The 14,389-nt window shown below is 49.3% G+C and overlaps 2 protein-coding genes across 11 annotated transcripts; one reads left to right on the forward strand and one right to left on the reverse strand.

The window, feature by feature from the left end:
- Nucleotides 1–477: 477 nt before the first annotated feature.
- Nucleotides 478–11,797, forward strand: UBXN11 (UBX domain protein 11). Of its 10 annotated transcripts, none has more exons than XM_032448931.1 (14): nt 478–495; nt 866–920; nt 1,683–1,761; nt 1,870–1,970; nt 2,741–2,795; nt 3,762–3,835; nt 4,319–4,430; nt 5,768–5,985; nt 6,650–6,727; nt 7,987–8,107; nt 8,930–9,030; nt 9,249–9,316; nt 9,949–10,095; nt 10,636–11,797. In XM_032448931.1, exons 4-14 carry the CDS (start codon nt 1,887–1,889, stop codon nt 10,799–10,801), a joined length of 1,224 nt encoding a protein of 407 aa, XP_032304822.1. In that variant the 5' UTR covers nt 478–495; nt 866–920; nt 1,683–1,761; nt 1,870–1,886; the 3' UTR covers nt 10,802–11,797. The 10 variants fall into 10 exon arrangements, with proteins under 10 accessions (XP_032304822.1, XP_032304821.1, XP_015739075.1 ...); XM_032448930.1 differs by having other exon boundaries at nt 481–495; nt 1,433–1,761; XM_015883587.2 differs by lacking the exon at nt 478–495 and adding an exon at nt 510–530.
- A 614-nt stretch (nt 11,798–12,411) lies between these two features.
- On the reverse strand, nt 12,412–14,317 carry SH3BGRL3 (SH3 domain binding glutamate rich protein like 3). Its single transcript, XM_015883594.1, has 3 exons — nt 14,182–14,317; nt 13,682–13,849; nt 12,412–13,303 (listed from the first exon to the last, which is right to left on the reverse strand). The coding sequence occupies exons 1-3, from the start codon at nt 14,302–14,304 to the stop codon at nt 13,238–13,240; spliced, it is 357 nt and encodes a 118-aa protein (XP_015739080.1). The 5' UTR covers nt 14,305–14,317; the 3' UTR covers nt 12,412–13,237.
- Between the last annotated feature and the right edge of the window lie 72 nt (nt 14,318–14,389).

Raw genomic sequence — 14,389 nt, forward strand, 5'->3', positions numbered from 1 at the left:
ACTCAGCCCCGTGTGGCAGCGCAGCAGGTTGGATGCTCAGCACTGCAGCTTCTGTTTCCCCCCACACAGTGCAATGCAGGCAGCCCGATGGCTTCTATGCTGCTTTCTCAACCAGCCACGTCCCGCTCTTGCATCTTTCTGTGCCTATATTCCAATGTATCGATATCCCAACAGATAAACTCCCATCCCTCCTTGTTTTCCTCACGTTTCCTTATGGTACACATGAAATAAGAGGATATTCGTTCCCATTTGTGCTGTTTTTGCCCTGGGTGCTGCTGTTCCTGTTTGTTGGGGTGGCTGTTTCTCCTCTCTCTCATGTCACACTCTGTGGAGCTCGTTCCCGCTTCATTACGCTCCACTTTTAACAGGTAAGAAGCGATACTCGCGCTCTGCCGCGGTGCACGCCGGGACTTGTAGTCATCGCCCGGCCGCCCCGTTCCACGTGACCGCGGCTCAGCCAATCACAGCGTCCAGGCATCGCCGTGGCAACCTGAGGTAAACAAGATGGCGGTGGTGGCGCTGAGAGGGGGGTGAGGCGGCCTGAGGGCTCCACACAGAGCAAAGCCGACAGGCCGCGGGTCTGGCCTTTATTTCAAGTCCCGTTGTGGTGGGGGGCCCTCAGGATGCTCTCTGGCCTTCGGGAGCGTTCGTGGCCAGGTGGATGCGTTAGGCCATTTCTTCACCGTGCCTTGCCCGAAGGCACACGGTGTAGGGGTGAGAAAGAGCTGCAGAGTTGGAGCCCTTCTGGAAAGGCTTTTCCTTTATATCTTAGGAAACTCGCCCATCCAGCAGCCCCTCCCTGCCCCAAGCTAACAAACTAATCTTCGTTTTTTATATATCCCCTCCTCACCATTTTGCATTAAAGGGCTGAGCTGAGCTGTTTGCCTCTGCTGGTGCTTCTCACCATCCTACATCTTGTGGTAAGTGCAGCTCTTCTTCCTACGTGTCTGCGATCAGATAATGGAGGGTTTTGACATCCTCAACAACCCCCAGAGTCCATTAGAGCCTCATTTTGTTTTACAGCTCCACTTTAGGCCTATTAGATTAACAGCACAGAAGCCTCTGCTCTCAGTGACATTTCCTGTTTCTGCTGCTCCCAGATGCTGTACTTTCTGTTAAAGCAGCTCAGTGGTACTTTCTGCCTTGCTGTGTGGCACAGGATGTTCTGTACTGGCATCACAGTCACTTTCTGCCAGCCCCATTTTGTGTTCACTCTTCACTGCTGCTGAGATTTTACTTTCGGTTCTGTGCCATAACAAATACCCTCACCCACTCATTATTTTGAGTGCTTCTGGGAGTGAATAGCCTGGGGCCACTCTGCTTTCTCCTTCCCTCACTGTAACACCTAAATTTCTTTACCTGTTTTTGGAGAAGTCATATGCAAAATACTGACCTTTGTCAATTCTTTCATATTCTTTGTGCCTCTTCACAGGTGACACAGCCTGTCCCCTAGGGCAAGGAACCCAGTGCAAGGCAGTCTTCCCTTGCAGGGACAGCACTAAAAAGGAATATATGACATCACAAAGTGTCTTAAGTTGGAAGAGACCTTAAAGATCATCGAGTTCACCACTTCACAGTCTCTCAAAGATAAGGGGGTTCTTGACCATCATACTCTCGCAGTGAGAGTCTGGTGGACTCAATACCCCAGGCTAATTTGTGTTGTCTCTTCCTCACATACACAGCACGCTGCCAGGGACCACCTCCCTACCAAGAGCTCTCAAAGATAAGAGCTGAAGGATTTCCACCCCACACCCATCAAAGGTATCCTCTTTTTACCTGCTCTGATAGAACTGTGGGTTCCCTTATGGTGTAGATAAGCCTCAAATATGAATTGCCTTTCTAGAGGTGATGTTGCATTTGTGCTTTCAGGTACAGTTCTCACTGACATGGAGCTCATGTCATCCATGATGCAAAAAATCAGTCTGCTGGAGCAAAAAATAGAGAAACAAACACAAGAAATCCAACTGAAGGTAAAAGTCCTGGCCCTTACCAGGCCTGTTCTGTGTCCTGCTTTAGCTTTTCAAGCCAGGGTAATGATACACCTACTTAGACACAGTCTGGGCTAGAACAAGTTAATCCATAGCCTGCTCAGTTAATTAGACAGGTTATCCTTTGTAAAACAGCAGAGCAGTCGTACCTGCCCTTGATATAGAAGAATTAACTTCCCTTACTGCTCTGATCCTTCTGTGATTTTACGAGGAAATGACTCTCAGCATCCTTTCTCTAATATCTATTTGCCTTCAGACTCTTTTTTTTTTTTTTTTTTTTTTTTTGCATTCTGAAAATATAACAAAGCAACCAGTGGCTTAGACAAGTCATCTTAGAACAGGTGTCTTTGTAAATCTGTTGAGAATAAATACTGTTTAGTTTAGAATAAATAGCAGTGGGTTGGGGTTTTTTTGGTGGTTTTGTCTTGTTTTCTAACAGATGGTGACAGATGCTGGTCTGCTCTCAAGATCAGCCACTAACAGGTCTAAGTATGAGCAGCATTCTCATGCAGATGGAAGGGAGAGATAGGTTAGCAGTGCCCCCAGTCTAATACTGAAGCAGTGTATTACATCACGCCCCTCTGCTAAGTCATGAGTTAAGACATTTGTGAGGCCATTCTAACCCTTATTTTGCCTATGTGAGAGAGTATGTGCAGCACTGCCTCACCCAACCAGGACTAATTATGCAGACTGCATCGAGGTCCTGAAAGCAGAGGATCTTAACAATTTCATTACTCAATCTGATCTTGAAGGACAGGAAGATTGCTGAACTTGAAGAGAAGATAAAGACTCTTCAGAAAGGAGAAGGTAACAATTGTTTGACCCTTGGCACCTTGTTCCTACCCATGGGAGAGTTACAGGTTTCCTGGTACTGCAGCAGAGCAGACTTGGAGACCTTCCCCCTCAGCAGTCTGTGCCTTAAAAGCCTATGAGCCTCTTCTGAGGGTGGTAACAGCTGCACACACAGTGCTGTTTGCCAAAGTAGATCCTCACTTCATCAGTTGCTCTGCTTTTCTGGTGAAGCATTAGACATTATTTCCTGACCTATTTTCTGAGTCTTAATAAGTTTCCATGAGCACAGAACAACCACAAGCCTGAGGATGGCCAAGGAAAAAAAAAAAAAAAAGGAAAAGAGAAAAAAAACCCCAAACAATATTCACCACAGAGTGCAAATAGGCTGGAAAAAAACCAAACCAAACTGAACCAAAACCAAACAGAGCAACTCATAGCTAAGCAAAACCAAAAACTGACTTGCAGCCTCAAACAGCACTTACAGGTCCAGGCTCACTCATCTTGCAAGGCAACCTAACGCTAAAATAAGCTCAGCTTAAGTGAGTCACTGAAACTCTTCTGCTCAATTCCTTGGAATCCCCTGCCGAACCCAGACACGTTTCCTGTCATGGCTGAACTACCTTGTTAGTGTAAAGCTGTGCTGCATCTCTGTTTCCTGAGTGAAGAACACGAAGAAGCCTGTCAAACCACAGTTGTATTTTTTGTACCTCATCATACACTGTGCCAGCTATGAAGCTTAGTTGTTTGGATCCAGCCTAGGTGGACATCTGCTGATTTCTGAATAGGTCTCTTAGAACCAAGCCAAGCAATACTCACTGTACAACAGTGAACAGCACCACTCACATCAGCTTCCTGTAGCATGAAACTTCAGCAGTGCTTTACAGGCTTGAGTTTACTGGTGGTGCAGAAAGACTGCTGGGGCATCCACGCTCTGTGACTTCTTTAAGGCTATGCAGAATAAAAGCAGATCTTCCCTCTCAGATGCTCCTGACTCATCCACTGAGGATCTGGAAAGGAGGTGCCTTCAGCTGCAGACTCAGGTCTGGGAGATGGAGGTGAGATACCCACTTTACTTGCTCCAAGCCATTTGCACCTTCACTTTGAGACTGTTGCAATCCCAGACTGCCTGGTTCTTTTCAAGCTGCCACTGTGATAACTGCAAATCCTCTCTTTGCTCCTCTGAAAGGAAAGAACAGGTTGAATGTGAACTACAGGGTAATATACTATTTTATACACAGATATTTAAGCCTGCTGCAAGCCTCATCATTTTGATTTACAGGGTTGTGGAAATAACCTATGCAGCTACTAGACTCTTGGGAGATTACTGTATCACTACAGATAGTTTAATCCTTCCTCCTTTTCGCCTGCTTCTAGTAGAGCAGCCACTTCTACTGCTAGTGAGTTGGCAGACCACCACTGCTGAGACAAACCTTGCTCACCTCCACTTCTGCTTCTCTCTATTGTAGCCAAGCACTGTCAGGCCTCTGTCTAGTTTCCAGCTCTGGTCTACAACACTGACTTGTCCTTTCCTGTTACAGCAGTTTCTAAATGACTATGGTCTGATCTGGGTTGGAGACAGACACGAAGAGCCGGAAGACTTAGAGTCACTCAGAGATGATGAGCTGCTGGCAAAGAGGATCTGGAAGCCAGGTAAAGCATCAGTGCTCTTTGCTAAAGCAGCCATCCTAGCTCCGGCTGCATGCTTAGGGAAGGTATGATACTTAGAGTAGATAAGCAGGTCATCAGAATCTGTGATCCTGTTCTGAGGTCTTCATGTCAGTCCATCTTGGGGTTAGAGTCATGGATCAATTTAACAGGAGCTGGGACAGGCAGAGCACTGGTATTCTGTGTGCACCTATATTTTATAAACTTCATCTGGGGAAAAAGGAGAGATCCTGGTGGCCCAGCCGTTTGCAGGAATACCTTCATGGCAGCTGCTTCCTGAAGAATTCACATACCCTGATTGCTTTAAAAACACTGACGTAAAATGGGTGGAAAACAGAACCAGATGCTTTGTGTATTTAGTAGCCATAGCAACTTACACATACTGTCTGGCTCCATCAGAGTATTGTTTGCCTTTCCTCCCAGCTACCATGTGAATGGTTTAACTGGGACCTGATTGCACTGTATGGGGTCCAAGCATTTTTGGCAAAGTGGTAACAGAGGAAAAAAAAAAGAATACTACTCAGGCTATATAACGTGCTACTAACAAACAACTGTGCAAATATTAGCTTGTTAATCAAATCCCGTGGGTGAAGGAAGGAAGAAGACATAAAAAGCAGTAGAAATATTTTCATACTTTTCATATTGCTTACCCTTTTTAGGGGAGATTTCTTTCCTCTCATTTAAAGCTTTTTTTTCCTCCACCTTTATCAAATCTCAGAAAGCTGGAACAGAAAAACCAAAGGCTTTACCCTCAGTTTTATTTTCTCATTTCATTCTGCTGTCCCACTGTAATGCATTCACTGCTTTGCCCTACTACCCTCCTCAAACACCCTCTGAGAGTCCCAGCGAGAGAGAAATAAAACTGCTTTAGTGAGAAACGCGGGTGGCTCAGAGCATGCAGCCACACTGACATTTCTTCAGCAAATCTCCGGTCCATTTAGCCAATTTAGATTACTCATTCTTCTCTATGCATTTTGCAGCACCACGTTAAGGGACAAGACTTAAGAAATTACAACCAACACCAAGTTGCCAAACAGCTGGCTGTACCTTTGCTGGCAGCTGCTGTGCTCACATGTAGGTGAAGGCTGTTTTTCTGTTACCATGCCCTTGCAGTTTTACACACACCCATGTAGATCTGGCAGCCCTGAGCCACAGCAGGATTGTTGCACCACGCTTTGCAAAGGAAAAAGGTGACACACAAAAGGCAGCAATGACAGCCCCAAAGTATTGGGATGCAGGAGCTCCTCAGACACAACCACACAGAGATAAAAATGCTCAGCTGGCGTCTCCTTCCCCCCATACCTCTGCTCTTTCTGCCACAGGTGAGGCAGTCGTTTCCAAACATCAGGTTGATTTTGATTTAATCTTGGAAAACGTGAAGGGTTTGAACATGTTGGTTGGAGACAGCATCTCTCACGTTGAGCACACGCCGGGGGGAGCTCGGCTGAAGCAGACAGAGCCCCTCTCTCTGACACTCTATCAGAACGGGATCATCATGTCAGACGGACCCTTTCGCTCCTATGAGGAACTGTCTGCTCAGGTACGAAAAGGTTTGTGCAGGAGTCAGACGTGGAGCCACCCTGCTGTGATTCACTGCGTATCAGCAAAGGGAGCTTAGAAGAACAGGGCCAGTGAGTTCATCTCAGTCCCCAAAATGAGCAGCTAACGAGACCTCCAGCCTTCACATCCCACTGCCCTGTGCTGTTCTGCAGCACAGTTGGAGAAGTCACAGTGCAAGCTGCTGCCATTCACAATAAGTCTCCCTCCAACCCTGATGGAGTAGATGGAGCTGCAGTATTAAACACCGGCAGCAAAATCTTGTGGCTTTTTTTTTTCCCCCCAGTTGTTTGGAAACAGGAATGTTGAGGCACTAACAGGCTGAGTCCTGTTCTTAGCCAACAGAATGTTTATCAATCAGGTGATAGGCGCTTTATGTATAAAAATACATATATAAAAACCAAACCTTAAACCTGTCCCCAGCACAGTTTTAAAAATCAACTGAGTAACAATTTTCTTTTCTTTTTTTTTGTATTATTTTTTTTTTTTTTTATGAGAGGGGGAGTCTGGGTGCAGTCTTCTTTTTTTTTTTTTTTTGCACAGCAGAAATAATATAAACAGAAGCAGCCCAGAATGTAAATATTAGTCATCAGATAAGTAGAAATTCAGAGGTATGGCCATGAATGAGCTGTCATTTTTCATTTCAGCAATGCCTGCAGGATATTGTGGATGGCTATTTCCCTTCAGAGTTGCAGACACGCTACCCAGATGGTGTCCCTCTGCAGGTAAGCAGTGCAAAGCTCTGCTCTCATGGGGTTTTTGGAAGAAATGACTCTCTTATTTCCCAATAAAATTGTTCAGATTTCTTTCACCAAGCTGCATGTCCCCTTTAGCAATCTCCAGTTCAGGTTTCTGAACACAGCATACGAGCAGCAAAGTGCTGTGTATGTGTGTATGCAAGTGGTGAGGAACACACCTGCCTGAGCTGTTACAGGATGTAAGCGAGCAGTTGTGCATTAGGGCTGAGCAGTTTCTCTGCCTGCTTGAATCTTGGCTTGGATCAAGACTTGTGAGAGCACAAATAGGCTTTGCAGAAGATAAGTGGTGTATGCAGCACCTGAAGGAGCTGTGCAACAGCAACATCTCAACTAGTTCTCTTGGAAGAGATTCTAAAAACAGATTGGAGAACTATACCTCACAGAGTTTAATTGGCAGTAATTTAAATGGGTTTGGCCACTTTTTGGGTCCTATTTCTTTCTAATTTTTCAGGAATGGCAAAAAGCCAAAGCCACATTTTCAGACTGAGGGCCTCAGAGGACTCTGATTTAGATCTTTGAGTGCCTCTGAAACACAAGCAGGCAAAGGCAGAGGGGTGCACCTGCCACCACCAAGAAGAAAGCAGGGCACATCTGTACAAAGTGGTCAGAGCAGTGTAAGCAGGTAGGGGTGGCAGTTGAAAAAGCAGATGGAAGGGGAGGGACTGTGCAGGGCTCTTGCATATGTGGTTGCCTATAGCCAGCTTATTGCCAACTACATCTACAGGCCACAGGACAGTGCTAAAGCCCAGGAAGAATGACTGAACCTCTTTATACAGTTTTTTCCCACTGCTGGGGGCCTCAGTCTGGCACTGTCAGTTTGTTGAAGCCATCCATCAGATCCCACTGCAACTTCTGTGGTGCAGCATGAGTGACAGTAAATCCCTCTCCACTCCCAAACAGCTGCTTTCACATCATGGAGAGCACTTTCAATCATGGAAACAGGCAAAAGAAAGGTCAGGCCTGCACACGTTTCTTACAGCTACTGGAAAGGGTGTCCAGTGTCTGTTTAGACAGTGAACTACAGTGAGGCCTGTATAGTCCAGGATCTAGCAGGATTTACACTGTTAGAGAGCCTAGAGGAACTGGAGATTTGGGTTTGGACAGCTGGAGCAGCTCCACAAGGAAATGCCTCAGTTTCATTTGGGATTTACTGCTCTAGATTGCTGTAGTTTATTATTTTCTGATACAGTGAGCCTTGCTTATAGCAATCAGCCTTAATCCAACAGGTCACTGACAAAAGAGATGTGGTATTTCAGGAGAGAGACCTTCCTGGGAGTTTTCCTGGCCGTGGCCAACTTGTTGGCCATTCAAAACTAAGCAAGGTAGAGGAACCCACCGAGATCCCAGGTAAGTTCCTACGCCTATCTCGAAAATGCATCACCCAAAGAGAAGAACTGAAATCTCACTGGGGCAGTCTAGCTATCAAGAAGTGAATGTGTGGGGCCTCAAAGAGGAAGGCAACGCTTCTGGGTCAAAGTTTCACCTTTCTCAGTATCAGGGGATACCAAGGAAACCACGTATTCTTTGGATGAGGTCAGGCCTTGTATTTCCTCATTTTGTTTCTGGGTTCTAGCAGCCTGCAAGAGCAAAGCTGAGATACCGTGACTGGCTGCAGAGCCAAATGTGGTCAGTCAGGTAGGCAGAAAACAGTAGATCTATGCATGCATAACTAAACAACCTGTACACATGCACTGCCCTCAGCATCATCTTCATATTTATATACATCAATTCTCTTGCTTATCTCAGGGACATTTACAAGCAGAGAAGCTCCCTTTATCCACATGAGAAAAAAAAAAAATAGCTGCCCAGCAACACCACACCAAAAGGAACCACCACAATTGCAATATGAGCAATTTTCCAAGCATGTAAGAACTGCCACAGTATCAGATCTTCCTGTTGGCAGCAGAGATAACAAGGTTTCTTCCTGTTGCGCATTGCAGGTGTGAGCTGCACAGTTGCTCACTAGTTACACTGGCATTCATGACATTAGTGGGCCAGAAAGCGGGACAAGCTGCAGCTGGGGAGCAGGAGCCAGCATCCACATGGCCAGAAAAGGGTAGAGCTCTCTCTCTGCCAGATGTTCTGCTCCCTATTCACTAAATCAGTTTATTCTGAGGGAGAACTCTGTACATGTACGATCTTTTTGACATATTCCCTCTTCTCTGGCAGGTCCCAAATCCTTTCTGGAGCAGTTTTGGAACAAATATCCTAAGTCATCAAGGCACAGTGAAGTGATGGCCACCCGAGACACAGTGGGAGCAATGCAGCAGGTATGGGTGCACCAAAACAACACCCCAAGGAGCAGGCTGGCGTGGTTCCTCAGGCTCAGTGCTCTGCATACAACCACACCTCCTCCTTGCATCATCCTCTTCCCCAAATGCTCCATCAGAGCGTACATGCAGCATTTTGGCACCTGCTCCAGGTCTTGTCCTGCTCCAGTTTGTCTCTGGGTGAAACAGGTGGTGATACTCACCTGGTTTGGTTGCAGGGCTCTGATGGGGTGCAGAGCAGCAAAGAGATCGTGGTGTGGACACCCAGGCTGCCTGCCCTGCAGAGGTATGGGGTACCTACATCCCTGTCCATCAGCTCTCCCTCCTGTTTCAGGTTGTTTTTTTCCAGGGGGCTCTGCCCATTGATCTTAAACCTTGGGAATAACCAGGGAAAAAAAAAAAAAAAAAAAAAAAAAAGCTAATTTTTTGGGGGAAAACCTGCCACCCTTTCCATCTCTAACAAAATTTCCATGGTTCAGTGTAACTTATGGCAGTGAAATACTTTTCCTGACAGCAAGGCAAGGCCTAAGAACTTAAAGCCACTTGAAGCTGTTTGCTAAATGGAAGAATCCCTCCAGGAAACTGATGTGCAAGTGAGAGGTGACATAAACAGCACAATTTCACTCAGTCTTCTGGACAAGATAAGTCCCAAATAGCTAATGAAAAAATCCCAAGTAGATTATTTTTAATCAAAAAGTAGGGCACAGATCTTACCAGACAACCCTGAACTAAAATAATAAAGCAAAAAAAGGTCAGCAGTCCTCTTCTCAAGGCAGTTTTAAGCAGTGAAAGCAAAGTGGCAGCTGGGTCTGGGAGCCAGGCTAAGCCTCGCTCATCTCAAGCACATTCCCAGATGTTTAGATGACCCCAGCACATTAGAGCCCTCACTCCTTCACTGAGACACTTTCTGACCTCTAGGTTAGAGACAGCTGAAGGGGCTGAAGCTTCTGCTCCTGAGGTCTGCACTCTCCGCATCAAATCTGAAAGTGGGGAGCAGACGTATGTCATAAAGATGCTGTTCTCAGAGACAATAGGAGACCTGCGCCAACACCTTGCCCACGCCAGGTAGGACTCCTGCCCTCCACCCTGTTCCATCCAGCTCCAGGGGAGGTTTTGCTGCTGCTCAGGGCTTGGAGCAGAGCAACCCGCACTGAGCGGGGCTGGGTCCTGGCCACTGCTGCTTTGGCTCCTCTTGACACCAGAGCTGCTCTCCAGCTGGCAGGGATTTGCTCAGAGCACCTAACATACATCTTTGACAAAAAGCTCACACGTTACAAGAGATGCCTTTCATCCTCTTAAAACTAACAGTTCCATATGGCTGGGGGGATCTTTTCAGTCTTCACCCATAACAGGCTGTAGCCCTTGCCTCTATCCAAGCCCATGCTGAGCTCACTTCTGCTGGGCTCACTTCTCCTTCCCACTGCAGCTGTGGAGCCTGAAATGGCAGCTCTGCGCAGTTTGGGCAGGAAGCCTTTTCTTCTGCTTGGCCTGCACTTGCCTCTCCAGAGTCTGCTCTTAAGTAACTGCAATTGGATGAGCCGCAGCATTTCTGCAAAATCCTGGGGGATGTTGTGCATAAGAAAAGATTGTGCTGTTCTTTCCTAGGGGTGGAGATTCCGACTCATATGAGATCATCAGTACCTTTCCCCAGAGGGTATACTCGGACAACTCCAGGAGCCTGCAGGAATGTGAGCTGATCCCCAATGCCTCCTTGCTGCTGCGGAGAAGAGACCCCTCCCCACCAGAGGGGACGGGGCTGCAAACAGCCTAGCAGCAGCTCTGCAGGAGGAAGGAGCTACCTTGCACTGCTGGCTGAGCTACAACATCCCCTCGGCTGGGAAGAGAGCAGAGTTGTCTTTCCAGATCTAGTTTCATTGCGCTGTTACCTGGTATGGAGTGCAAGGTTCCTTCTTCGGTCTCTCCCTTCAGCTGAGTGCCACGTGCCAGCCCCAGTGTTCTGCTGTCTCCTGGGTGGATGGTTGCTGTTCCCCAGGGCAGGTGGGCTGCTCTCACAGGGATTGCTGTGAGCACAAGGCAGAGGCCCTGGTTTCTCACCTCTGCTGGAGGTTATATCAGCTGATCTCTGCTCAGGGAAGGCTGCCAGCTTTGCATTGGTACCAGGGCAGTTGCTTAGCTGGACTCAGGGATTCTCTACAGCAGCAGATATCTGGGCAAGACAGACACACAGCAAGGGTCAGCCTATTTTCCATGGAGCTGCTGCCCAGAGATTTCAACTGCATCTATAGCAGAAGAAAAACAGGCTCAGTAATATGGTCTTGAGCAACGGCCTTGGGCCATTTCAATACTGGGACTGAGCCAGCCTCCTTCCAGCCAGGAGATCCTGCTGCTGGGTTTCCTGGACGTGAGCAGCTCCTTTCCTTGGACAGCCCCCATCTGCAGAGGGCCTGAGGCTTGCAGCCACACAGAGCCAAACCTGCTGCGACTTCAAAGCTGCTGCCTTCCTCCCTCCCAGCCCGCTGCTCTGCTGCAACAGGACACCGTGTCATTAGAGAAGAGCATAATCCCTTTGCTCCTTCTCTGCTGAACCCTGACAGTAAAGCATCTTCCTCTCCTGTAGGCTGGAGCCACGCTCTGCAGGCCCCATTCCACACACATCCTTCCCGTTTCAGCTCTGACAATTTCCCACTTCACTCCCAGCTGAGAACACTCCCCCGTGTGCAAGGCAGCGCCTTCTGGCAGCTCCCTTTTAGCAGAAGCCCAACACGCGCTGTCACCCAGCCCTCAGTAAAGGCTTCTGATAAAAACATTTCTTTAGTTGCAGTTTCCACTTTGATGAAGTTTCAAAGGAGCCGCCAGATACAGAAACGGGGCAGGAAGGTCTGAGCGCTTCCTGCAGCAAATCTGCTTTCCTCAGCCCCCCCCTGAACCACACACAGCTCGTACAGGAAGCACCACCAGCACCAGGCAGCTGCTTCCACAGCCTCCCTGCCATCAGTGACTCAATGCCGGCAGCTGCCCGTTGGTTTCCTCCTTTTTCCACATGCTCTATTTGCTGTAACAGACCCCTCCTACGGGGCACTGCCCTTTTGCAGAGGGCTGGTCTATAACCAACCAGGTAATTCCAGTTCTGTTTTTTACCCCTGGGTCAGGCTGCAGCTGTCCCTCCCTCAGGCTGTTCTTACTGCTGAGGGCTGCTTCAGAGAGGAACCTGCAGCTGCTGCTCAGCCGGATACTGAGACAGGTCCCAGGAGCCCTTCATTAGCGGCAGCGGTCTGAGGCGTTCAGATCTTTGTGTCAGTCTGCAGCAGCACAATCACCTCGGCTCCTCCAGGCTGGAACCAACTTAGAATCGTTATGTGGGTTATTTGACCTGCAGTCAAAATAAAAGCAATTTCAAAGGAACCCACAAGTACCAGCACAAAAGGTACAGTAACATTTAATAGCATCTCGGAAGACAACACTGGTCATAAACTCGCTTTTTGGCAGGAAAACAAAATGCACTTGGTCCAGGTTGCAAAAAGCCAACAGAAAACAGGAAAGATAAGACAGCTGGAGCATCAGCTGCTGTGAAGCAGCCGTGAGCCATCAGCGCTCACCAGGGAGCCCTCAGCGCTGCACAGCACACAGCTGATGGAGCAGCGCAGACCCCAGCTCCAAGCCCACCCACTCCCGGCCCAAGGGGACACCTCAGCCCCATCTCGCTCCCCGCCGGGTGGTCAGACCCAGCCCCGTGCAGCATTTCTGCACTGAATTATCAGAACCCAAAACAAACAACTTCGTTGCTGCGATTTGTGCAGCTGAGATGAAAGTTTGCTTGTTTTTTTAAAAAAAGGAAGTGCAGCAGGATTTACAATTGTAACAGCAACTGGGAGGAGTGGGAAGTAGCATGCAGCCCTGAGCCCTCCCCTCCTAAAGCAGAAGCTCTCCTGGTAGAGGAAGGAGAGGGCTGACGGGCACAGCTTTGCTGTTTAGAGGCACTGGAAGCTGCGGTGTGAGCCAGGCCCAGCTCTGCTCTAAGGCCAAGCGCAGCGAGTCGGGCTTTCTTTGCATCCCTCTGAGATGACATCGGAGTTAGGCAGGAAGGAATCGTAGGCAGCTGCAATGAGTTGTTTTGGTCACGGATTTCCCGGTGCTGGACTACAAGTCGTGGTGCCAGGAGAGCGCTGACAACCTGGAAGTGAAGATGTTCGGAGATGAGGGTGCTCAGGAACGCAGGTAGAGTCCAGGACGGATGGACAGCCATGGGTCAGGCCAGCTTCAGGAACTCCTGCAGGGTGTTTTGTTCCACTGCTTCCACAAAGAGCTCGTAATCCTGCAGGGAAGGAACCAGCCGGCTGCTCACCAGCAGGAAGCACGCAGCAAAAATGCCTGTGTGCTGCACACGCAGTGCAGCCCTCCCAGCACTCAGCACAAATGTGCACAGTGATGCTGCAGGGAGGTCATGGGGAAGATGACGGGGCCAAGCCACAACAGCCCCACCCAGCACAGCCCCACTGCCTGTGGGTACACACAGCCCCCCAGCCCTGCACTGTGCTCCAAGTAGAGGTTAACACTGGCTGCCTTTTGTCCACACACCTCAGGGGAAACACCTTTTGGAAAGCATCCCAATGGCATTTGTAGCAAAATCAAGGGGACACCGTGATTCCCCACCATCCAGCTCTCACAGAACAGACCCCCACCGCAGTCTTACCCCACAGTAGTGGTCTCCATTGACAATCTGGGGCGGGATGGCTTTAGGGTTGCCTGCCTTTGCCCTCATCTCCTCCCGGAGAGCGTTGTCCTGGGAGATATCCACCAGCTCGTACTTGATGTTCTTCCCATCGAGGATTCTGGTCACTTCGCTCTGTTGGGATTTGATCTGGAAGCCGGGCGGCAAAGGGAACGTTATCGGGACGCGGGGAGGAGCTCCGAAGGGCGAACGCACACTCAGCGCATCAGCCCACACCCGGCCAGGGGGGCCCTGCGGGGAACGGCACGAGCAGCGAGCAGAGCAGGTGGGACGGGATGGGGCAGCGCGAGAAACACGGCGGGAGAGCGGAGAGAGAACGGGCAGGATGGGGCGGGGAAGGGAGGGGAGGTCGTGTCTCAATCGGAACCGACACCCGCCCGGAAGGGGTCCCCATCCCCGCGGCGCCCACCCCCACCCTCATCATCCCCATCCCATCCCACCCCCGGCCGCTCGGCGCTCACCTCCCTGGATCCGGTGACGGACGTGCTGTAAACCTTCAACGCGCTCATGCTGCGGCCGCTCCCTGCGCACAGCCCGGGCGGGGGAGACGAGGAGGGCGGGAGCGGAACCGCCCCGCCCCGCATGTGACTGCGGCGGCCAATGGAGGCGGCGGGCGCGGGCATGCGGGGCGACACCGACACCAGCACCGGCACCAGCACAGGCCCGACC

This window comes from Coturnix japonica, chromosome 23 (genome assembly GCF_001577835.2).
Source record: "Coturnix japonica isolate 7356 chromosome 23, Coturnix japonica 2.1, whole genome shotgun sequence".
In the NCBI taxonomy this organism is placed as follows: domain Eukaryota; kingdom Metazoa; phylum Chordata; class Aves; order Galliformes; family Phasianidae; genus Coturnix; species Coturnix japonica.

Bases quoted from the DNA above. Each gene is read 5' to 3' on its own strand.
- UBXN11 (XM_032448931.1), top strand. From the start codon at position 1,887: ATGGAGCTCATGTCATCCATGATGCAAAAAATCAGTCTGCTGGAGCAA. The intron at 3,836-4,318 runs GTGAGATACCCA...TTCCTGTTACAG, and splicing joins CTCAGGTCTGGGAGATGGAG to CAGTTTCTAAATGACTATGG. The intron at 9,317-9,948 runs GTATGGGGTACC...TCTGACCTCTAG, and splicing joins AGGCTGCCTGCCCTGCAGAG to GTTAGAGACAGCTGAAGGGG.
- SH3BGRL3 (XM_015883594.1), bottom strand. From the start codon at position 14,304: ATGCGGGGCGGGGCGGTTCCGCTCCCGCCCTCCTCGTCTCCCCCGCCC. The intron at 13,850-14,181 runs GTGAGCGCCGAG...CCCGGCTTCCAG, and splicing joins CCGTCACCGGATCCAGGGAG to ATCAAATCCCAACAGAGCGA. The intron at 13,304-13,681 runs GTAAGACTGCGG...CCTTCCCTGCAG, and splicing joins ATGGAGACCACTACTGTGGG to GATTACGAGCTCTTTGTGGA.